Source organism: Ictidomys tridecemlineatus, chromosome 3 (genome assembly GCF_052094955.1).
Source record: "Ictidomys tridecemlineatus isolate mIctTri1 chromosome 3, mIctTri1.hap1, whole genome shotgun sequence".
NCBI classification, from domain to species: Eukaryota; Metazoa; Chordata; class Mammalia; order Rodentia; family Sciuridae; genus Ictidomys; species Ictidomys tridecemlineatus.
Window position 1 is genome coordinate 84905439 of NC_135479.1, and position 23905 is coordinate 84929343.

At 45.0% G+C, this 23905-nt stretch overlaps 2 protein-coding genes across 24 annotated transcripts in view; one reads left to right on the forward strand and one right to left on the reverse strand.

Annotated features, from left to right (window-relative positions):
• Armc8 (armadillo repeat containing 8) overlaps positions 1-8049 on the forward strand; it is a 98869-nt gene extending 90820 nt beyond the window's left edge. For 10 of the 11 annotated variants that reach the window (XM_040269852.2, XM_040269853.2, XM_078043383.1 and 7 more), the window contains 2 exons: positions 1175-1268; positions 5609-8049. In XM_040269852.2, coding sequence (XP_040125786.1) covers positions 1175-1268; positions 5609-5642 — 128 coding nt within the window. In that variant the 3' untranslated portion in view covers positions 5643-8049. The remainder of the gene's footprint in view (positions 1-1174; positions 1269-5608) is intronic. The other variant, XR_013436536.1, reaches the window with a different exon arrangement.
• Nme9 (NME/NM23 family member 9) overlaps positions 1-23905 on the reverse strand; it is a 44304-nt gene that overhangs the window by 13092 nt on the left and 7307 nt on the right. For 3 of the 13 annotated variants that reach the window (XM_078043387.1, XM_078043385.1, XM_078043386.1), the window contains exons 4-14: positions 22549-22652; positions 21612-21683; positions 19773-19889; positions 18513-18617; positions 18286-18361; positions 17807-17896; positions 15552-15634; positions 15211-15303; positions 14230-14384; positions 12983-13119; positions 10734-10999 (exon numbers count right to left, since the gene is read on the reverse strand). In XM_078043387.1, coding sequence (XP_077899513.1) covers positions 10935-10999; positions 12983-13119; positions 14230-14384; positions 15211-15303; positions 15552-15634; positions 17807-17896; positions 18286-18361; positions 18513-18617; positions 19773-19889; positions 21612-21683; positions 22549-22652 — 1097 coding nt within the window. In that variant the 3' untranslated portion in view covers positions 10734-10934. Of the gene's footprint in view, positions 1-10733; positions 11000-12982; positions 13120-14229; positions 14385-15210; positions 15304-15551; positions 15635-17806; positions 17897-18285; positions 18362-18512; positions 18618-19772; positions 19890-21611; positions 21684-22548; positions 22653-23905 lie in introns of those variants that run through there. The other 10 variants (XR_013436537.1, XM_078043388.1, XM_078043389.1 and 7 more) reach the window with 6 other exon arrangements.

Below are 23905 nucleotides of genomic sequence, written 5' to 3' on the forward strand. Positions count from 1 at the left end.
CACTGTTGGAGCCAACACTGTACCAAATTACTAGGGGTGAGAAGTGAGTGACAGTCCTTGCCCTTGGGAGAGCTGATAAGGAGGATGTAAGAGGCACTTGAAGGTGAGAGAAGAGTGGATAAGAGGATGGCCTTCTGTTGTGAGCATAGGAAGCACATTTAAGGACTACTGGCAGATAAGCATGACAGAGAAGAGGATATACTGGTGAGATATAGTCCTACAGTAAGGTGGCTAGGGGTAGTGATCAAAGGTTCTCCATGTTATCTATGTATTAGAGTCTCCTGGGGATTTTTGCAAAAGACCAGTTCCATTAAAATCTCTGGGGGTGGGTCTAGGTACAAGTAGTTCTTAAAGCTAACAGGTTGTTCCAGTATACAGCCAAGGTATGGAGAAGAGCACTGGATCTCAGTGCTAGGCTGGCTGCATTAGAATTACCGAGAAACTTTTAGAAGGCAAGTTTCTGGGCTTTGGCCATAGAGATTCTGGTTCACTGGGTCTAGAGGGTATGGTGCCTCAATGTAGGTTCTTCAGTGCATCAGTGTAGATTTTTCAGTGGGGAGGAAAGATTCCAGAGGGATTGTTATACTTAGCACTTGTATCCAGAAGTGGTAGGAGGCAAAACTGGATTTAACCCACAGGTCTCCGTACCATGTAGCATTTGAATTTTGAGAGAAAAAGCCAGGCCTCAAAGTCTTGGTCTGGTTGGAAGGTAGAACAGAATGGTATGAAATGGGAACTGCCAGTTGTGCTGAGAGGCAAGAAGTGCAGGGAGGAAGGAAGAGGACAGAAAACAATAAAAGGAGGGGGAAACAAGGTCTCTTAGGAATAGGAAGAGACTGTCCTCCCCAGTGCTGTGGCAATGTCCTAGAAAAGCATCAGAGCTCGGGGCCAATGACAAAGGACCTTGTACCAGACTGAAAGAATCTGATCTTGATCTTAATAGTCTGTGGGAAAATTAGTCTAGCAGCAGAATATGGGGTGGACTGCAGGAAGGAGGGACAAGAGGTACAGAGACCACTTAGGCTGAGAGTCTAAGCATGAGAGGATCCGGTACATTGTAGGAGGGTGGTGGATAAGAGGCAAAAAGGGTGAGGAGTGAAGGGTCCCAGTAAGGCTGAAGGAGAACAGTTGTCTGCATCATTTTCTCAGTAACCTGGTAGCTTTAATTTTTTAGGTTCACAAGAACGCCAAGATAAATTACGAGACATGGGCATTGTAGATATTCTACACAAACTGAGCCAGTCACCAGATTCCAACCTTTGTGACAAGTGAGTATCAACATGAAAGGGGCCTCTATTTGAGCTACTTTGGAGTCAAATCTTTTATGAAATGGTTTGAATTGCTTAGTAATTCACATGGCCAAACTTTTAAGATCTTTTAGATTCTTAGAATTTCGTTTTTAATTTTCTGAGTCAACTGTGACATTTGAGTGAGGTATAAACTAGTAATTACCAAATTATTAAAGACTCTCACTTACCCTGGATTAATGTTGAGTCTGCATCATCTTAGTTGGTATCTAAGATCCAGAGGCCATTCCCTTACTTCCCAAGATCATTAGAATAGAAATGCATGTAGCATTTTGGAAAGCAGAAAGACAACTATTGAAAACGTTGATTAGATCACTGAAATTAGATCACTGAGCCTTGTAATCTAGCCTAGCCTACCCCTGCTGCTGGGAATCAGCAGTGACCACTAAATAGTCCCTGTCCTCAGACAGCTTGCCATTCCCTAGGAAGGGTAGGAGTTACAACCATACATCCAGCTAACCTCAAAATAGTCAGAAATACTCTTCCTAGCTATGTACACTCCCTGATAACAGACTTCATGTGCCAGCTTACTTCTGTGTGTAGCAGCAGGAGGGAACATCAGCTGTCCTTCTCCAGACACCTGAGCAGAGCTCAAAAGCCCTTCATCTCCTTGTGAATTGGTTCTGCCTATCCCACCTCCACCATATCACCCTATACTCCAGCCTTACCTGCCTGCTTTCAGTATCACACTTCAGGCATTCACAAACTCTCTTACCTGTTTTGCCACCCTGGATCCCTTCCCTCCAAGTTCCCATTCATTCATTTTTTTTTTTTTTAATACCTACCCTGCACTCACTCCCCTCACTGTTTTAGGCATTGGAGATGTATGGTGAATAAACTTGGTGAAATACTTGCTCATGGAACTTACATTCTACTATAAAAGACAGATAATCAGCAAATGAATGTATAGTTCAGTTGGGTAATGACAGGTACCATGAAGAAGAACAAAGCAAAGGTAAGGGAATGGAGATTAAAGAAAGTTGGTTATCATACTGGTTAGTCAGTAAATCTCTCTCAGAGGATGTGATATTTGATCAGAGAACTGGATGGAATGAAGGTATCTGCTAGACAGATGTTTAGAGGGAAAATATTCCAGGCACAGGGCATGGTAGGTTCAAATGCCAGGTAAACTTGGCATTTCCAGAGAGCAGTAAGAAGACCAGTAGGGTTGGAGGAAAATAATGAGGGGGAACATAAACGTAGGCGGAAGGAGCCAGATCACAAAGAGCCTTCTAGGCTATGGTAAGAATTTTGACTTTTTATTCAGAATTTGGAGGTTATTGGAGAGTGTTGAGCAGAAGAGGCATTAAATAATTTAGATTTTTAAAAGATCACTCTGGTGGCTATGTAGAGAATCATCTTTAGTAGGCAGAAGGGAAGGAGGGAGACCAGTTGAAGTCTGTTGCAATAACCTGAGTAAGAAACAACAATGGTCCTGGTGAAGACTGAGAAGGTGTTGGATTCAGAATTTAATCTGAAGACAGAGCCAACTCGACTTGGTGGAAGGTATTAATGAAAATGAGGAAAGGAAAATGCCAGTAGCCTGAGCAATTGGATTGAGGTGCAGTTTACGACAGTAGTGTGGAACCTCGGAGAGTGAGTTGGGGTAGAGAGAATCGAGTTTTTGTTGGGATGAGCCAACTTTAAGAGGCCCATTAGGTATCTAAGGTACTCAGGGGAGATAAGAACAGGGATATAAATTTGAATGGTGTTTAAAGGGAGCTGGATGAGTCCACCTAACTAGACTAAAAGAGGGAAAGGAGAAAAGAGTGCCAACAACCAAGCTTTGGGGCCCTCCAACAGTTAGGGGAAGATGAGAAACTTCCAGTAAAAGAGCATAGGAAAAACCAATGGGGTAGACTTGAGACTCAGGCATGTAGTGTCCTGAGAGTAAAGAAAGAGAGTGCCTAGACAGGGCCTTTCATCCTTCAAAACTGGATCAGCTTGTCACCTCTTCCAAAACATCTTGTCTGACCCACTCTCCTGCCTTGACCCAGGCTATGCTAGGAACCCCTTCTGTGCGCCATAGCATGCAGAACACATTGCACTGTGTTTCTGCTGCAGCCTCTTTTCTCTGCTGAAGAGACAAAGTACTTAGTAACTGCTCTGCCAGTGAATGGCTATTCCTGACTCTGGAACACAAGAGCAGGCTAGGCTTTTACCTCCTTGGAGCTTATTATCCTATAGGTCAAAGAGGGCAAGCCCCTGAATAACCACAACCCCAATGCTGGTCAGATAAGTGTAACACTAAAGGCAAGTCCAGGCCAGCCACATGCTACAGGCTGGATTTGAACTTTTGCTTGAGGTTTGGCACCTCTGCTCCCCTCCATAGATGCCACCTTATATGGAGGGCTGTAAGCCCACCTCTTCTGGCTGATAACCAGGTCATTTTCTGGGGGTTTTCTCTCATAATTATTCAGAAGTGAAAACTCTTCTTCTTAAAATTGTCTCTGGGATGATCTAGATTGCTGAGAGAGGCCTCACCAAGATGTAATGAAGGGTGTGTGGGCCCTCCCTGCATTGCTATAGACAAGTCAGGTGCTTTCTCCCCCAAATTTGTATGGTATATAAGTTTTCACCACTTCTTACACTTCAGCTCATTAAAAGAAAAAAAGGTGTGAGTTACCCAGTCTAAGTCCATCTAAGAAAAGATGATCACACCTCCGAAAACATCTGTCTAAAAAACTTCTTAGGTAATAATAGAAAGCAGAAAGATTAGAGAACTTTCTGAGGCACAAAATAATCAAACATAGCCAGCCTCTGAGTAAGATCCAGAAGGAATTTGAATTGACAGTTTTTTAAAAGAGTAACATAGGATTTTGATTAAGACCCTCAAATGGACATTCCCGTAATCATGCAGTAAAGTCTGTCATCTAGAGAAGACCTCTCCCAGGTACTTCTGTATTTAAGTCTTTGTGATCCTTTGACTTTGAAGTACTTAACAGTTGAGCTGTTGCTAACCAGCCTTTCCAGCCCAGGCTCAGAGGGCCTCAAGGTCACAAGGCCCTGGCATTCTCACCCCCCTACACACACACTGCTCTTTCCCGCTTCCTTATGGATTTGGGGAGGTAGGTGAATGGTCCTTAAGGGGTACTGTGGCATTATTTGAAAACTTGTTTCTGAAAATGTCCTTTCTTAAAACCCATCTTGCCTGTGGCTCAGGGACAGTCTTTCTAGAGATTTCTGTTCTGATGCTTTGAACTGTTCACAGTTATCGTCTCTAGAGTCTTACATAATTGTAAGAACACTCCTTAGTGTACCACTTTACAAACTGTAGACTAGGGCTGGAGTTGTGGCTCAGGGGTAGAGTGCTTATCTAATATGTGTGAGGCACTGGATTTGATTCTCAGCACCACATATAAATAAACAAAATAAAGCCCATTGACAACTAAAAAAATATTTTAAAAAAACCTTTAGTATATTACTTTACTATCAAAACCACACTAAATCCAGCTAATTTCATGCCCAGTCTACTTGGTGCTACTTTTGTCAGCTAATAGAACTGGAATTTTAGACTTATCTTTCTGTAATTTAGAAGGGGAGACTGTTGCTAAAACCAGACTTCCTAGCTCCACAATTGCATCCTCTATAGAAACTACAAAGCTTATGATGGGAGTGGTAAAGGAGGCTCAGAGGAGTGGAAGAGGTTGGAGCACTGTTGACATTACACCTTTTCCTCTCCACCTGACCCCTTTCTTCCCAGTCACCTTAACAAGCTACATGTCCCACATTGATGGTATCATCAGGCATATAGAACAAGATGAAATTGTACCCTTCTTCCATAGTTCTGAGGCATTTGAACCATGAGGCGCTTCATCCCATGAGTAGCAGCTAATCCCTGGGTCAGATTTCCTTCCCTTTAGCTTCCCAGAACTCCTTCCCTAGTGTTGTGTATTACTATGTAAAACCTGCATGGCAGTAGGAGAAAGTAGAGAATTCCAGATCCATCACAACTCTGGACTAGTAACAAAGGAAAACTATAAAATGTGAGCACATACAAGGGAGTGTAGAATGTCACCAAGCTATAGCAGGTTTAAGGGTAAGGTTGGCTGTCTAAGAGAACCACAGGAAGAAGAACATACCCAGTGTAGGTTTCAGAGCTCTTTGAATATGGCCATCTGCTCCTTAAGTTAGGTGCCCAGCTGGTCACCCCAGTTCACTCTGGGAATCTACTTTTTTAGGACACATCAATGCCAACTACCATCAATGAGCCACAGGGTTTTTTTTTGGTTTTTTTTTTTTTTTTTTCTCTCCCTCAATTACAATTGAGATGATGGCTGACAGGAGAACTGTGATTTCAGGGCAAAGACGGCACTGCAGCAGTACCTGGCATGATGGGAGCGCCGGACATCTGTGAGCATCCACATCCTTGTTTAAGGAAGTACAGGAACTAGCCTCAATTGATTCCTTCTATTTGCACAAGTCACCTTGGACTGCAGGGAGCTGTTTTGCAAAAGCATTTTAGTAGGCTTAGATCTCAGATTCATCTTGAGGACATTTTTTTGAGGTAGTAATTTCCTCAGAGGACTATTGTGTTTTGTTTTGTTTTGTTTTGTTTTCTGAGCTACCTGGACTCTTTATTAGAACAATCAATCATTTTCCTTTGGACCTACAATTTTTTGCCTATGCTGCAGCCACTTTGTGAGTAAGAATGAGTTTGTGTGTGTGCTTGCGTGTGAGTCAGAGTGAGTGGATGTGTGGGTGAGGGATACCTCAGATTTTTCTTTTCTTATTTTGTGTGAAAATCTCTTTTCTACAGATTTTCCAGGGTTTAAGCATTGCTTGCTGTATAAAACAAAAAACAAAAAAAACTTTACTGAATTATATACAGTTTGAATGAAATGTTATTTTAAAAACAAAACAATTGTTTAGTGTTCCATAAAGGTTATGTTGAATTTTGGTCAGATGAATATTTGTAAGTAAAAAAATATATGCATTTCTGAACCTCAACTTACATAGACTTTCTTTATAAAACAAAAACAGAAAAAGTTGGCTATAGTTGGCCTGAATAACAGGCACTCTACTTGGTGCTGTGCAAATGAGTAAGCTAGCATCTTACTGCCATCAATGTTAGCAGGTCGAGCCACCTTTCAGCCTAATTTAATAAGTTCTCAGGCTTCCAAGTCAGAAGGACAGAGCGGAGTGGAGTAAGGCCACAGATTCACAGTAAGGTTTTTAAAACATCAAAGGGAAATATAACTACTGATAGTGAAACCCAGTGGGCTCCCTTGACAGGAGACCAAGAGCCTCCCAACTACCCTAAATCCTATCATAGGTGTGGCAGTGTCTGGCAGAACTTAGCACCAGATGTGGAACCTTATTCTCAAGCTAAAAGTAGGTCATCACTTCTTGGAAACAATGTCAGATCACTTTGTGCTTACTGAAACAGCATATATCACTGTGAAACTAAAGAGTGTTCTACAGACACTTCTGAAGGAAGAAGCAAAAACAGAATAGTTCAGAAAACAGTCTTCTCTCAGCTGCTACAGTGGTAGCTCAGGGTTGCTAGTTGGTGTGCTTTTGTGAAAACGAGACCTGAGATCTTCTACAGGAAGCTAAGAGCTTGAGAGAAGGGAAGGGAATCTGCCCTGGATGACTGAGGATGGCATCTTTTTACAGCGAGTACTGCTTAGCCCTTCTACAACCCTTAGCTCGGCACCGGCTCCAGCTTCTGGGTCAGCTTCAAGGTGAATTCAGCAGCGGTTGCTCTTGACTGTTTGAAGGTAGAACCAGCCTTTTCCCTTTACTAGAAGGAGGCCAGAGGCACTGAGGCCAGGATGAGAGGTCTGCGGTCCAGAAGTTTGCGGTGAGTGTGTGCCACTGATGGGGCCCCACGCCCACCCACCAGCCACTCCCAGTGGGGTTGCTCACATCTCAGCTGCCCTGTCACCAACCTGCACCTTCCTTGGAAGATTTCAATCTGATTGATTACAAATGAATGTTTTTTAGATGTATTTAATGCAATGTTTTCTGTTCTCAACATGGCCACTCAAGACTCAAACACAAGAGATTATTGTTTTTTCAGAACATCACTGATTTTCTGTCTAACAGGAACTTGGGTTTTGTGCAGATATTCGAGTGCTAATGTGAGAGATACAATTTAAAGAAAACCTAATTTATTGGGAGTACAGCCTTATTTAGGGCCCATTCACTGTCATTTTTAGTACTGAGAAAATATCGTTGGTTGGCATTTATAACACAAAACACTATAGTGTTGGTATTAAAATGTTTCAGGTAAATATGAGGAAACCAATAATGAATTGCTGAGACAATCTTGAACCCAGATAGCATTATAGAGCTGAAGGCCCAAGGAAGTGACACTTTCACACTCCAACTCTGCATGAATCTTGCCTATGGGTATACACAATGGTCAAGTAAAAAGTGCTTTACAATAAGTAACTTTTCTGATTTGAATGAAGGGAAATGTATTTATTAAAACAAAGCTGTTTGCTGCTTTACGCAGGTGCAGTGTTCAGTCAGCAAGGAAGTGGGAAGAATGGGACATGGTCTTGTGTCTACACCCAAGTTCTTAACTAAGCTTCTCGCTCTCTTTAATACTGCATTCTGTTCCTCCTTTTGTGCCCTGATTGTAACCCAAAATTTATGAACTAGAAGAATGTCCAGTTTAATAAGTTGCATTTTTTTTTCCTTAAGCACTTTATTCAGAACAATACATGTTCTTCTGGTAGTGTTTGGATAATATGATTTTAACACATGCTAATAAAAGCCAAGAAAAATCATAGCAACTTCTAAAAAGGAGTCTGTTTTCCAAATGTCTGGAGCATTAGGAAACCGTAGGAGATGGTGTGGAGCAGCTTTTGGAACCTGTGATCCATGTGAAGGGCTGGGAGCCCCTTTGCTTTTCAGGGTGGAAGCCAGTACCTCAGGCAGTTGTGCTCCCAGAGGCATCTGCCGAAGTCTGGAGACCCCACTCTTCCTGGCCTCCTGATGGTCAGCAGACCCTTTATAGGTGGCCACTCCCAACCAGCATGACACCGTTACCACCAGTGTTGGGTCCTCCACTGCCACCACCTGCTGGACACAGACCCGAAGTTTGGCAGTTCACAGCTGCATGGTGCCCAGCAGCCACCAGCCCTCTACAAAGGCACACAGGTGCCCTTCACTTAATTGTGTATCACCATTTCCCATTTCTGAGATGCAGATGGCACTCCCAACTCCAGGCCTCACTGGAAGAAGGCTAAAGACACCTGCTGCAGAGCATGGGGTAGGAGGACAGTGCAGTGGCTATGGAGGAGGGAGTCCTAGTGGAGCGGAACTCTGTGGGAACCCAAGGAGAGACTAGAAGAAAGGCCAAGCAGGTCCCCCTTTTTCATAATTGCAATGGGACACTGGAATTGAGGGCTAGAAAGGAAGAGAGGAAAGGGACATCCACCCCAGGTCCTGATGGAAGGCTAACAGAAAGGGTTCCAAACACCTTGTGACCTGGAATAGGGACTGGTGCTATCCCAACCTGCCCCTTGCACTGATCTTCCCTGATTACTGAGCAGGGAGGCACATGTGTCCTGCATAAGGGAAGTTTCTGTCCAGTACCTGGCCCCAGGGAAAGCTGTGGTAGCCCTCCAAGGGCCACAGAGTCAACTACTGAACCTTCTCTGCAGGTCCTGGCATTGGTTTTTGCCAGGCCACCAGCTCTCTCCCTGGGGGGTGGGCCAGAGCCCATCCTTAAGAGTTGAGTCCACCTCCTAGACTTAATGGGGCTAGGCCTGCCCTCCTCCCATCAAGCACTTGCATCTAGGGGATGAAGCCCAAAGCAGCCTATGGCAGGAAATCAGGACCAACCAGGGTCTTAACAAAGGAGTACTGTCCCCTTGAGAGTGGAATGGTCTTACAGCCACTCTCAGGAGCCCTTACCCTATCCCCCATTCCTTATGCACTCTTAGAATTCTAAAAGTCACTCCCTACAATGCTGAAGCCACAGCATCCCTAAGCCTCTGACAATGGGAGGAAGGGGCAGGTCACCACCTTTCCCACTCTGACCGTCTCACCTAGTACCTCTCCTGCTTTCCCCCGCCCAGCCCTGACCTTCTTGTCTGTTTTCTGGAGATGTTAAAGATCCCTCTCACTGACAAAAATGCTTCTCACCCTGAGTCTCAGTTCCCCACCTACTCTTCCCCGTCACTTGCTTTTCAGAGGCCCTGGTTGCTGCATCTCTCATGTCACCAGTGGTGGGAGATTCTTGACTTCCTGGCTTCTGGGGAGATCAGATAGCTATCAGCTCTGTGCACCTCCTCCTCCAGGTAACTCATTCAGAGCCACATTGACACCTGTGGTATGAAAGCCCGGATGTATGACTTTTGTACTCCAAGTCTTGCCAGCTCTGTCATGGGCACAGACTTGAGCCCATGTACAAAGGAAGAGCACAGCCCCATGGTGAGCAGTGTGCCCAGGGCTCTGGAACAGTAGATCCCACTTTTCTGACAGCTCTGCTGGACTTATTGTTTGATGCAGGGGCCAAGGACAGATGCTGGTTTGCACTGGGGGCTTGCACGTCTCCATTCAGAGGCAGCACAAGGTCATGGGAATGCAATGGCCTTCAACAGTAGGGTCCATCTCAGGCCGTAGTTCTTCAGGCCAGGCTTGTCCATTTCTCTCCAGAACCAGCACAGTTTCACACTAGGCTGACAGGAAATGTAATGTCCCTGTGAAGAGCTGTCTTCTGGGAGCCAACTGCCCATGTAAAGAACTTCTTTAAGTTGGAAGAGTGGACTCCTCTGGGGGAAACCAGCAAATGAGATTGCTGGCATTTTCCTCTTGGTTTTAAACAATACAGCCTTTTCCTCAGAAAAGACAGAGGATGCTGCACTTGGTGAACTTAAAATAGCCTGAGAACAAGCTGGTAAGAGGGAGTGGGAATATTTGCTGGAAAGCTAATAGTTACTTTTTACTAAAACCCTGCATCCTTCAAAGGAAGAACCTGGAGAGACAGCTAACCCAGGCAGTTCAGTAGAAGGCAACCTGGGGCCCCACTCAGAGCTCTAAAGTCTGAAATTAGGCTTTAGCCAAATCAGAAGCCAAAGAACTGGGGAGGGAGATATCAAGTAAACTGGGTGAACTCTGGTTCCACGTGTAACTTCCAAGTATTGCCGATGAATGTGCCCTGGCACATGGAGAACCTCAGTTGGGCAGATCAGGCAGCACTGAATGGCCATGCATGACTGGGACAGGAAGCAGGAGGCCCTGCCAAAAGCCAGTTGACACCTGACTCCACATGGGGAAGCTGCCTTTGTCAGACCCTGGCTTGTTGCACTACTTTAAGTCCATAGTTACCAGGTTGGGATCTAAAATGGTTTAACCATAAAGGAGGTTTACTCTTCCCATGTGGCTCAGTATCCTCTAAGATGACACCAGAGTACAATAACCGATGCCTATTTGTTTTTTAAAACCTGATGACAGGATGTGGGAGAATGTGTTCTATATACTGTTTAATAAGGAGAAAGTATATGCTATTTTTTATTTCCACAAAAGACAGGTAAACAAGGAAGCATCGGTGCTTATAAAAGCATGTTCCTATTCTGAGGTTCCTTCCAGGCAGGCTCCAGTGTACTGACATCTCATGGCCCTGTGGCCTTGCCCTTGGTCATATGCTCAGAAGAGCAGCACAGCATCTCAGTCCATGTCCTCAGGGATGCAAAGCACCTCCGTGGCGCGTGCTGCTCCTTTGGTTTCAGTGCCTGTGGGATGACAGATGTTCTGCAAGACTTGTGAAGCCAACCCTGCCCCACCCACCGTCTGTAAAGAAACAGGGAAAGGAATAGCTACCATATCACTGAGGACCAAGCTAGGTGTCAGGCTAAGAGGTCAGCAGAGGGGTCCCAATATGTCTTAGAATTAAAGAACTAGGAGAACGAGTAACATCTGTTGAGTACTTAAGATATGTCACCAGGTTAAGCTTTACATCCTGTCTCTGCAACATTTCTGTGGAGGTGTGCCCAGGGCTCTGGGACAGTAGATCCCACTTTTCTGACAGCTCTGCTGGGCTTATTGTTTGATGCAGGGGCCCAGGACAGATGCTGGTTTGCACTGGGGGCTTGCACGTCTCCATTCAGAGGCAACACAAGGTCATAGGAATGCAAAGGCCTTCAACAGTAGGGCCCAAAACCAAGTTATTGGTTTGGGGTTATAATGGGCATATCATTATCTCTCTATTTTCACAGATGAAGAAACTGAGGCCCAGAAAAGGTAAGTAATTTTCCAGAAGTTATTTAGCTGGTGAATAGTAGAGCCAGGATTCAAATACAGTATCATCGTGTCCTGAACCTTTGTCCCCTGCCCCCATGCTTTCTTAGCAGAAATGCTGGGTAAGTGAAGGCACATGCTCCTCCCCAGAATTGAGAAGATGAGACACATCAAAACAAATAGGCAGAGGAGCAGCATTCCAATCAGGTAGCTTCAAAGTGGTGGGCAGTTCCTTCTGGAACTATCCCCTTTGCTCAATATCACCTGGGGCCAAAGTGAGGTTTGACATCTCCCAATACTCTCCCCAGCACCCCAGTGAGTTCACCCTCCTCTCAGTTCTGAGTGACACCTCCATGCCTCCAGTCATCCCTCAGGTGGATGAAGATGTCCCATGACTGTGAACACATAGGAAATGCATCATAAGCCATCCCAGGCCAGGTCCTTGGGAAAGCTGGCCCCAATGGGGAATGACTGGAGTGTAACAGGTACTTGGATGTGGCTTGGGTCTTTGATCCACAACAGTCACACTTCCCTGCAGGTTCAGACTCCCTAGGCTCTAGGTGCACTCAGCCTGTTCCTCAATTGCCAGTGGGAATAGTCACCTCAGGGCAGTGGCAAGGACTCAACAAGGGCCAGTGCAGGTCAGCCCCTGTCCACCTTTCTGTTGTGGCTGGGTTTGAGACCTTGAAACCATGAGCATAACAAACATTTAGCCAAATACCTTGGGTTAAACCCAAACATTTGGACATACATAGGTTATTACACTTCAGATCTGCACGCAGCCTTCTCCAAGAATGACCTTCATGTCCTTTGGTTTTTCCCAGAGCATTCATGTGGATATTCCCAGCTCCTTCCACCTCACTGCAGGCTCAATGCAGATGTAACTTGGGCACAGGAATAGTCCTGGCCAATTCCTCCACTGGTGGCATGAGCTGTCACATGCACTCTGGACCCTGTGGGGTTCTCACCCAGATTTGGAGGTGGTGATGACTCAGGCTGCCTTTCCCAGAGGCTGAGTTCTCTTCATGGAGAAGATGACCTGGAGCTCGTGCCACCGTGGGCTCTAGGAAGAGGGCCCTCCCCTGCAGCCCTTGCTTCTCAGCCCACTAGGGGATTCAGGAAGGGGGAGGCAGAGCACAGGGGACATGCAGGAGCAACACCGGTTTTTGTAGGAGATTTCACTAAGTTGCTAAGACCTTCCCAGTGGTTTTCACAGAGAAATACAAAATGCCTTTATAGTGAAAATAGGATTCCAAGATAAACTAAAGATGTAGTGAGGTACAGAAAGGCATTATTGTTTCTCTATGAAAATATAAGACAGTTTAATATTCATATCCAAGTTACCTGATGACCCATATTTTCAGAACAGAATTTTTTTGAATTACCAAATGATTACCAGTCCCACACACACCCAAGCACTTAGTCACAAACTCCTATTCACCGAGGTTGGTCTCCCACAGACTGCCTTGGTGACTTACCCTGAGGGGCCTCCACATCTTCATCTGAAAACTTGACACTGGGGAAGAGTAATGCCAGCTCTCTGCTGGCATCTTCTCGGTCTCGGCTCCCATGGACAGCGTTGAAGGGCATCTCTGTGCCATACAGAGCCCGGAGACTGGGGACATTGGTAAAAAGTGAAAGAAACAATTGTTTCATTTGAAAAGAAATGTCTTGCTTCCTGGCAACATGATTTCCAGATACAAATCAGCACTCTGCATTTCTGTGAAATTGCTTTCTTTGTAGAGATACCAAGAACAATAGCGAAGACAGCAGTAGGCAACATTCATTTGGTCCTGGCAGTGGTCTGGACCCCCAGCTGGATGTTTTACATGCAGAATCTCCTGCAGTTCACCAAAGCCCTCAGAGGGGAAACCCTGGTATTTCCATTTTAGACAGGTGTAATTGTGTAAGCACTGAGCTGCCATGTTGTCAATATTACTACCATGCACTTGATACAACTATTTAGCTGGGACTTCCTGTGTGTCGAGCAGTGTTCTAAATGCCTCTGTCCTCCAGTGATGGTTATTTTACTTATATCCTCATTTTATAGATGAGAGAACTGAGGCTCAGAAGGACTTTTTTTAGTGACACCCCAGGCTTTCTCACTAGCCCAGCTGCCTTTATATGAATGCTCTCAGCCCCTTATAACTGTAAGTCCGACTGCAGCTCCTTGGCTTCTTGCTAAGCTCCTTTCTGTTGTCTGGTCCTCTCAGCTTCAAAGGCTAAGACATGCAGATTTGGCATTGGTGACACACAGGGCCAAGGAGAAAGCCAAGTCAACCCAGAGCAGTGTGCGGGCAGGGTACTCCAGATTTCAGGGCCTTGGGACACCCTGGGTGGAAGGGGTTGTGTCTATAATGCAGTTTCTCAGGCAACACGGCAGTGTCTCTGGCTTGACAGGCTTGAATGGGGCCCCAAAATCTGTATTCTGGAAGCACTTGGTGGGACCCTCTGGCTGAAGAGAGAATGGTGACCAAGGACCATTGGACCAATCTAGCAGCAACCTTTAGAAGAGGGTAGAGGAGGGGAGGAGGCAGCTCACAGTAGTGCTCAGCAAAGACTGGGCACTGGATCAGAAGGGGATGGCGTCGGGGTCCCCCTAAATTTATAACAATGATGAGGTCTCCTGGTCAACAGAGAGCTTCGTTACCCACAATTCTGCACCGAACACCAAGTGGGGTAGAGGTTTTGAGATGGACGGAAGGACCACAGCTGCTGACATCACCTTTCAGGCTGCTCTCTCCTGGCCACACAGGGGTCACAGGGCCCCATTAGGGTTCGCCAGGCAGTAATCACATCCTCGCTGTCCTTGGTCCTGGTGAGGATAAGGAGATGGCTTGGTCCACTGCACATGTGATGTACCAGCTTTTCAAATGCCTCCTGGGCATAGGGAAGGAAAACTGTTGACATGGGGAAGGGTATACTGGGGCCTGAAGAGGGTCAGCGAATCCATCCTACCCACAGGGAGTCAGTGAGCACCCTTGCTGGTGTGTGCCTGTGGACACTTAGCCATTTCCTGGCCACCTCTGCCTGCTGTGGGGAAGATGGTGGTAGTGACCCCCCACCCCCAGAGAACCCAGAAAGGTGAGCCTTGAAGACCAGATATATGGAAATTGTGTTGATGCTGCAAATCCAAGGGGTGAGATATAGCTAAGTGTTTTGTTGTTCTGAGATGCTTCTCAACCTTCTTCCTTCTTCAAGTACAAAGGCTCTGGCTCCTCTTTGGGGAACAGCTCTTCTCCATTTCATTTGATCCTACTTTGACAACCATGATGCTTAGCACCCCCAACACAACTCTAACCTGAGAGGTAGGGGCTGTGACCTCTGCTAGGTCAACTAGACTCCCAAGGAGGTGAGTCTGAAGTAAAAGCAAATGGAAAGCAGCTGAATCTGGGTTGTGAGGCTTTGGCTTCTGAGCTCCCTTCATTCCTTTTCTCTCCAAGCACTTCGTTCAATTTTTTTTGTTAATTCTATGAGCTACAGAGTACCCATCTAGTAAATTCTTTATTTTGTTACTTAGTGTCAAAATCTTTTTCTTGAACTGATAGAAGCTATAACTGTGATTCTGAGTGCAAATTCATGACCCACTTGCTATTCATATCCTTGTCCTTCATAATGTTCTATCATCTCTCAAACTACTGTTAATCTATAGGCATAATGTTGGAGGAGGAGAACGTGGTAAGCATATGGGAGCAGATGAGCTGACCTCTCCAGCTCTGTGTTGGTAGAAAAGACGCATTTCTGCCTCAGTCATGGTTCTCTCTTCATTTGTTAGAATGTCAAACCCAGCTTCTTGGATCTATAGAACATATATAAGTATTCTGAAAGGGTAAATCAAATCCAAATGTGCATTTAAATTAGTTGAAATTTAAAAAATAAAGATAAGCAACAGTGAGGACCCTCATTCCCCCAGCATCTGTCCCAATCAGATTTGAGTTCCAACCCTATGGAATCCTCCTTTCCTCAGCAGGAATCCACTGCCTGCTACCCCATCCCTACTTATCCAACAGAGAAGAACTGAGGTAATGGTAAGTGTTTCTCCTTTACCTTCATAATAATCTCATCAGTCTTTCCATGGACCACTGCATCTGGCTTAATGATTGCCAAGGTACAGGTCTTCTCTGATGATACTGAAATAAGCCAGGGGATGTGCAGTCAGATTTTGGTGTTTGAGGCACTAAGAGGCCACTTGAGGGGACAGTACAGCCTCTACACAGGTTCCATTGCAAACCATGTTCCAGGCCAAGGCTTGAGCTCCTGGTTCTCTCCCCTGGCCTCTTTGCTTACCCTGCAGACCCCGACTCTAGTGGATGCACCCACCTAATTCAACTTCAGCTGGGCTGTGGGGGACAGTACTTGGTCCCTGGATCAGGGGACACACAGGTAAGAGGATTGCTGATAAATTAGGAACAGGAAGACAGAAACAACTCAATGAGTAGGACTGGGAACAGAGTTGCACAGAGGGTGCTAGAGCAGAGACAACACGGGCCCAGGAATCCTCACCCCTTCCCATTAGCTCCTAAAGACTCTGAGCCTCTAACTACTATCTGCCGTGTTCCCTGCTCTGCTGGCTCCTTGTCTCTGCCTCTTTGAACCTTTCCTGCCATGTGGTAAGTATGGCTGCCCCAAGTCCTGAATCAGCATGACTTTCCAGCTCCAGCACATGCTACCAAACTGCAGCTTCAGTCCTCTCCCAGTTCAAGTTTTCCTGAGAGAAGCCAGTGCTCTACCAGTGAACTCATCTTCTTGACCCAAGGCACCACCCAGAGCCCACTGGCTAGTCCACGGGTTGGCTGCCCTTCAGTCAGTGCCCAACCGTCCAATCAGATGTAGCAATGAGAAGAAAAGAGTCCACTACTTAGGCCAGGTTCTGGAAAGGTCTGTAAGGAAACCAAAGTCTGTCCACAAGCCCATCTCCATCACACTCCTGCTTCTGTGGCCTTGGTGTATTACCTGCTCTCCCCACAGGATCAGCATACCCCTCTCATCGATTTTCTGTTTCTCAACCTTTATACTGATTATGTTGCAGTGAAACAAAACAATATCTACATATAAGGAGGACCTTTGGCTCTGAAAATCTGAATAAGGTGCTGAAAATACATGTGCTATGGTTTGGGTAAGTGAAGTCTGAGTCCTAGTCTATGACACTATTGGTTGATGGTGGAACCTGTATGAGGGGTCCTGGTGGGGCCCTTGAAGGATGCGCCCCTCTCCTCCCATGCTGTGCTCTTACCACAGGCCCACAAGTAGCAGGCCCAATCAGTCATGGACTGAAACCTCCCAAGCTGTGAGCAAAATAAATATTTCACCTTTATAAATCGATTATTTCAGGTATTTGTTACAGTGACAGAAACCCAACAGTATAAATCATTTTAAGCAATCAAACCTGTCAATTTTCCCGGGATTACCAACATGCTATGAGCACTTAGTCTTTTCTAATAAATTTCGTTATACATTGGCTGATTCACAAGACCACCTGGAGGGTAGAGTGAGAAGAGGCCTAAGCAGGGCCTTGGAGAACTCTAGCTGGAATGAAACTCAATGAAGGAGATGCTGAGGAGGGGCCAGGGATGTGAAGGAAGAGAAGAGTCATGATACCTTAGTGCCCAGAAGAGAGGACAGTTTCTAGAAGAAGACACTATGAATATCATCCTGCTCTGCAGGGAGATCCCACAGAATATGGACCTGGCACCAAGGAGGCCCAATGCCCCCTGTGGGCACCCTTTCAGGAAGCAATGGGTACACCCAGAATGCAGCAGGTCCAGCATGAGTGGAGGGTGAGGGGTGGCCACAAGAGTATGGACAAAGTTCAGGAAGCTTGGCTATGAAGGAGGCGGCTCAGGACAAGGACAAGGTTTTTGTGTGGTTTTCCAGGTTGGAGAGACTTGGGAGGAAATCATGGAGGAAGAAAGAAAGAGGAGATAATGCAAAAAGGAGGCAAAGAATGTTTCCTGCAGAGTCAAATGGCTGATTTTCTTTTTGCACTTGATGTTTTTTTTGCTTTCCTAAGCCACAACTCCAAATAGCTTTATTTAACAAACAAAAAAAAAAACACTTAAAAACAGTCTCTTTACTTTGTGCAATAATTTAAAAACCTGCTTTTGTGTACAACCAGAGATATGAAAAATCGTGCTCTATTTGTATAATATGAATTGTAATGCATTCTGCTGTCATATATAACAAATTAGAATAAAACATTAAAAAAAAAAAACCCTGCATTTGTCATCAGCTCAGTTACTGAACTTGATCCTGGTTCCCCTGGCATCTTAGTTGCCACCAAGAGACGCCTTCCCAGCACTAACCTGACTCCCAGCTGTCTTCACTGGCCAGCCAAGTTGCCCATGAGTGAAAATGAGTTGATGCTTCAGCAGTAAGGGAAGAAGAGTGCAGAGCTGGGGGGAGGGAAGGTTTTCTGATGTTTGAGAAAGAGATGATAATAGAAACTCGAACTTTCCAGATCAGCCAACGACCAAGGAAACACCAGCATTATTGCTTTGCATGACCAATTCTTCTACCCTCCATGTAACACTTAACAGAGGCCTGGTGATTGCCACGAAATCCATGCTTGTTATATTTGAATCATGATCCGAAAGCTGTGAAATGTAGCCAAGATGCTTTTATAGGGCAGAAGGGAGATTTGACCACAGAACATTTGAACTCAGGTGACTGGAGACATTTCATGGTCAATATTGCCAGAGTCCAGATAGCTCAATGACCTGATTACTCACATCAGATCTGAACCTCCTTTGCCTTTGGCCTTGCTCATTGGTTCTGCACTCACCCACATCCTCATCTTCTCCAACGTTTTTTTCATGGAGAAAATATTCGTCTTCATCAGAAAGAGCCTCATCTTTAATCTAGTACAAATTGGTCAGGAACAGAAAATAGTTAGCCAATTTAAATTACCCCTAAGACCTTCAAAACCCTATAGAAATGACAACAAAAAATAAAGCTACAAGAGGTGGAACAAGTGGCAAAGGCAAGGTGATGAAAGTCCTGGAGACTTACAAGATCCTTTTTAGTAGCAGGGTGAAGGGTCACAGGGAGGACCAAGAAATTCATGCTGATCTTAAATGTTAGAGTCTGCCTCTTTTCACAAGCATTAAGTAGAGACTAAGGAAAAATAGAAAGTTGGCAAGAGAAAGAATTAAACTGTAAGTAAATGTTAAGTGATAGGCTAAACAGGGCAGAGAAGTAAAGGGAGAGATCATTGTTCCCCAGAAGAGGCATATAAGAATGGAAGCATTTGCAGATTTCTTTCTTGAAGAAAACTGGTTTGGGGAAAAATATGATTCAATGCTAATTCATTCCATTAAAAAAGAGCTTTGCTATTTGGAATTGAATAAGAAAACTTGAGTAGTTTAGCAGATTACAAAAGTACCTGGAAATACTCTCTGTGTGTTGGTTTTCAAAAGCAGACAATTATTTGTGAAGAATGTGTAGTCTGTGTTATTGTGGAAGTAATCAAAATCACAAGGTAGGCTGATCCTGTTTTTATAGTAATGACAGAGCTTGGTTTCTAAATTAAGGGGATTACAAATAAAACCTTCAGGTCACCCAGAGAGACTTTACCCCAAGGCTGAGTGGGAGACTCTTCCTTGTTATCATTTGGATAGGTGTCTCCCAGAGGCCCAGGTGTTGAAGGCTTGGTCCTCAGCTTGGTGCTACTGGAAGGTAGTGGAATCTATAAGAGGAGGGGCCTAGTGGGAGGTCTTAGATCATTGGAAGGGAATTGTGAGACAACATGGTCTCTTCTCTGCCTTCGTGAGGGAAAGTTTCCTCCATTGCATGTTTCCATCATGAAGTGCTGCCTAACCACGGGTCCAAAAGCAACATGTCCTACTGATTATGGACTGAAGCCAGCCCCTAAAACTGTGAGCCAAAATAAACCTTTCCACTTTTTAAGTTGATTATTTCAAGTATCTTGTTATAGTAACAGAAATCTGACTAACATACCACTACTCAATTCTGTAAATTTATTTTCCTTTCTGAACTAATGGTTAAAAATTGAAGTGGAGGGTGAAAGAAAAATGAATAAAAGAAATTAAAGGGTCCTGGTTGAAGGGGACAGCTTTTAAAAGGCTTCAAAATGCAGATATATCACAGCATTGTGCACTCTCAGTGAGGAACAGATCCAATGTGGGACATTCATGAAACTTTCCTCTCATAGCTCCAAGAAAATCAGGTGAAGGTGGGAGTGGGGAGACTGCTGGCTTCCCCATACAAGCAGACATAAGTTTGTTGTTTGTGGAAGTGACCTCTACTTACCACTTTCCGTTCTCTGCCTTCAGCTAGCACCTTCTTTTCAGCCTCCAGTTGGTCGAGGATGGTCTTCTCCAGCAGTGGAGCATTTGCTCCCCTGACCACAGCCACCAGTTCTCCTCCCTATAATAAACCGCACACCTCATGAGAGCCTCTTCACACGTTAATCTCTTTTAACATTGGGAGTGTTTAAGAGTATGCCCGGGTCAAAGTCCATTGACCCCAGGCCCACAGCCTCTACCACCCATTTCCAACATGGGATATTCACTTCTTCTGCCGCCTTCTGGGGCCCTTCCCAGTAAAGTCAAGTCTGCTTTAGATCTGCTTTAGTTCCTCAGGTCTGCTCTTAGTTCTAAAATAATCTCTCACTGTGATCTCTACCTTCCACATTGTACCCCTCCTTTCAAAGCTTCCTTCAGGGCAACTGGTAGTTAGTTAAAGGAGGAACAGTACACAAAAATATTTATTGAGCACTTACTATGCCAAGCACCCAGGCAGAGACACACACCCTGCCCCAGAGGGGCACTAAACTTGAATAGGCACTAAACTTGAAAAGATATAGTCACTGAATGAATGAAGGATGGAGTAATCATTCCAAATAGACAATTAGGCTATGATAAGATAATCACTTTAATAGGAGAACTTATAAGGTGTTTGGAACTTGGGGTAAGAATTCCCAACACTGGCTGGGGTAGTCAGGGAAGACTTCACAGTGGAGGTGTGTTTAGGGTGAGCCTGAATTCTCTGTTTCACTTTACAAGAGTCTCTATATGCATTACCCAAAAGGAGTGAATCTGGAGAGAGGGAAGGCCATGTAAAGCGAGCTCCCTTACACTTCCAGCCATCCTGTAGTGGCCCATAATAGAGTTGGAGATTGAGGCTTGTGTTCCCACCCAGCCAGGAAAGGTTTTTATGCTTTCATCACCAGGGACTTACACAGCCAAACCATTGTGAAAATGATCCCCTTCCTGCACTTGAGCTCCGTCTGGTGTGGCCACAGACACTCATCTCTGATCTTCCCACTAATCCCTCCCTTCCCCCAATCTCAGTTCATGGTATAACTTGAGTCTCTACTGAAAACTGAAGCTCAAATGTTTCATTATGTTTCCCAACTTGTAAGACTTGCAAGGCTGTAACAAGCCCAGGAGGCCTACGTTTTCCAAACTAACAACCCTGGCCTGGCTCTCAGGAGCCCTGGGAGAGAAGATCCCACTTTCTCTTAATACAATGAGGGGCTGGACTGGGTTGGAAATAGCATGTTATTCCATTTCCTTCAGGTATAGCAGTTGGCCTCAGCCTGGGAAGCCAGATCTGACATTGGGCCTAAGGGGCATGGAGTGGGGCCATGGATGTCATACTCAGAGACATCCACATTAGCTTGTCAGAACACGGTGCCATATAGCTTTCCTCAATAGTCTCTCATGTTTCTTCACATTTTATGATTGAAAAGATGAATGTGGAGCTTGTCTGCCCCATAAGGAAGTATTCATTTTTGCTAAAATTTCCTCTTTATGAACAGAGGATAGAAATCTTCAAACCCTGTGCTCTGAGAGTGAATCCATAGTCTAAAGTGTACAGGAGCCAAGAAGGAGCACGGGTATTTGAGTGACTCATTCTTTCCCAAGTATGGCCAGTCAGGATGGCTGCCCCAGACAACTGTGACCACCAGAGAACTGTGTCCTCTCTCTCCTGGGGAGTAGGGATGGCCTGAAGGCCACTGTCCTAAACAGGGTCAGGATGGTGTGTGTCATCAGGTCTGAGGGAATTAATGACATTGAGTTGCATCTATTTGAAAGCTAATGATCTGTAACCATCAAATAGTTCTTATTCTACAGATGTACTTACTGCATAAAACAGAAAGGTTGGCTCACACTTCCCTCGGTATTTTTCGAGGACATCAAGACAATCTGCCTCTGCCTAAAGAAGACAAACTGTCAGCAGGCATCCACTGGACCTGGGCACAGGGCCCTGGGAACTCCATACCCCCATGACTAACCTCCCCAGGTGAAGCCCAACTTGCTCTCCTGCTGCTCACTCTAATCCCAACTGTCCTGTCAACATACTGGTAATTGTGAAAAGTGTACTTCCTTAAAGAGTCTAATGAGGAGGAAAAAGACTTTCTCTTTCTCTCACCCAGCTTCTCCACCAGTCCAAGAAAACTCCACCATCTGGTGTCCTTCTGCAGCCATGACTGGCAACAGCAGACATGAAAAATCCTCAGACATTGCCTTTGATGTCTGATGAACCCACTGTATGTAGACACCACAGATCCCCCAGGTGAGCCAATCAGCAACACCCTTCCTATAGAAGCACCAAGTCTGAGTCCCAAGGAGAGACTAAGTCCCAAGTGGAGAGTCCTGGAAATCCAACTTCTTGAGAGATCAGTGTATGTTATATTATCTCCTGTCTTCACTGTCTGTGAACCTTGAACCCATGCAGCATATGAACAGTGTCTCCTGCACACTTCTCTGAAATTTATTTCCATTTCCACACATGAAACAAAGTAAGCATTTGCTATAAGTTCCCCTTTATGAAACAGTGGTTGGAAATCTTGAAACATGGTACTCTGAAAGTGATGCTTCAATCAATAGTGTTCATGAGACCAGGAGTATATGCATAGGAGTGACATGGATTCCTTCCTTTCACACAGCATAAAGAGTCTGCCTGAGCCAAAAGGACTGTAGGGGGTGGAGGGGTAAGGATCTCTACATCTAGAGAAATTAGAAGGCATCATGACAATGTCAACAGTGTTTTATGACCTTTTATTTGGAGAGAATCTTACTAATGCAAAGTGCAGAAGGTCCAGGCCAACCTCAATCCTCATCTTCTGGAAGAGGCTTACCACAGGTTTGCAGGGGCCACACCAGCCTTGGTAGACATCAACAACTGTGAGGAGCCAAGAAGCAGGGTCAGCAGGCACCCTACCCTCCAGACAGGCACAGCCATTCCCATACATTCTAATGCCCTCAAGTCTCATCTGTTTGCAAGGATACTTAATGGTTAAAGGAGTTTTTTATTCCATCAGACTGTGAGCAGCATGTCCCTTGTTCTTATGAACTCAGTATTCTGAATTCAAAACATATTGAAGAAAGTATGGCAGAAAATAATTTTCTTACAGTGGCCTCTTTACCTTACAGATTTTTCAGGCTACATTCGGGGTCAAACCTGGCACAGGGTGACCCTCAATGATTATCTGAATTGGACTGAAACCATCTGTTCCAAAAGAGCCATGAAGGTTACTGTGGGTGACCAGTCAGCATATAATTGACTCACCTACTCGAGAGTAAACACAGTTTTAAACTTTTCCCTGATTGATAAAAGCCATTTGCTTTGAGTAAAAGAATTTAATTTATTTTATAAAATCAGTACTTTTCTCCTGCAAAGAGAACTTGTTGGAGAATGAGATGGGAACTTGGATTCCATTATGTTTTTTGATCCCGATCTATAGAGGGTATCATGGCTAGGCAGGCTCAACCAACTCCTATGTACCAGATATATGCAGGAACTGCCCAATCAAGAGGCAGCAGCAAGAGCTAGACTGTCACTTACTGGAGGCCACATTGTAGAGGAGTGTTTTCCAGGAGCCTCACCACTTAAGAGTTTGTGCCTAATCCACACAGGTGGGTATTTCCATTCAACAGCTACCATAACATAGTTATAGGCAAATAGTGTAAAAATTGCTCATAATTTATTAGGTCTACCAGCTTTAATAGCATGCAATTTTTAATTTTTTAATGCAGATTTATATTTCCATACTTTCACATCAAGTGAGTACGATTACTCTAACAAACTATCATGACTAAAATTAAGCATAGACTCTGGTGGCACAGCATTAACACCATTTTGTACTAGCCAGGGAAGGCAGCCTTCTGGGTGGAGGGCAGGTGTACTGGGCATTGCAGAAATGTTGGCCATGCATGGGCAGAGAAGTAAGCATGCTGCAAAGCCTGGGCAGCCAGGCACACACAGGGGGAATTCAGGGACCCTGGGCTGCCTGCCCAACCAGACCTGCCCAGGCCTGTGTGATGGGAAATGGTGGTGGGGCTCATTGGAGAAGTCTGAGATGTGGACTTGAAGACCTCCATCTGGATTTATGTGGCCATAAGGAAGGAATCACAGTAAGTTTCAGAGAGGAAAGG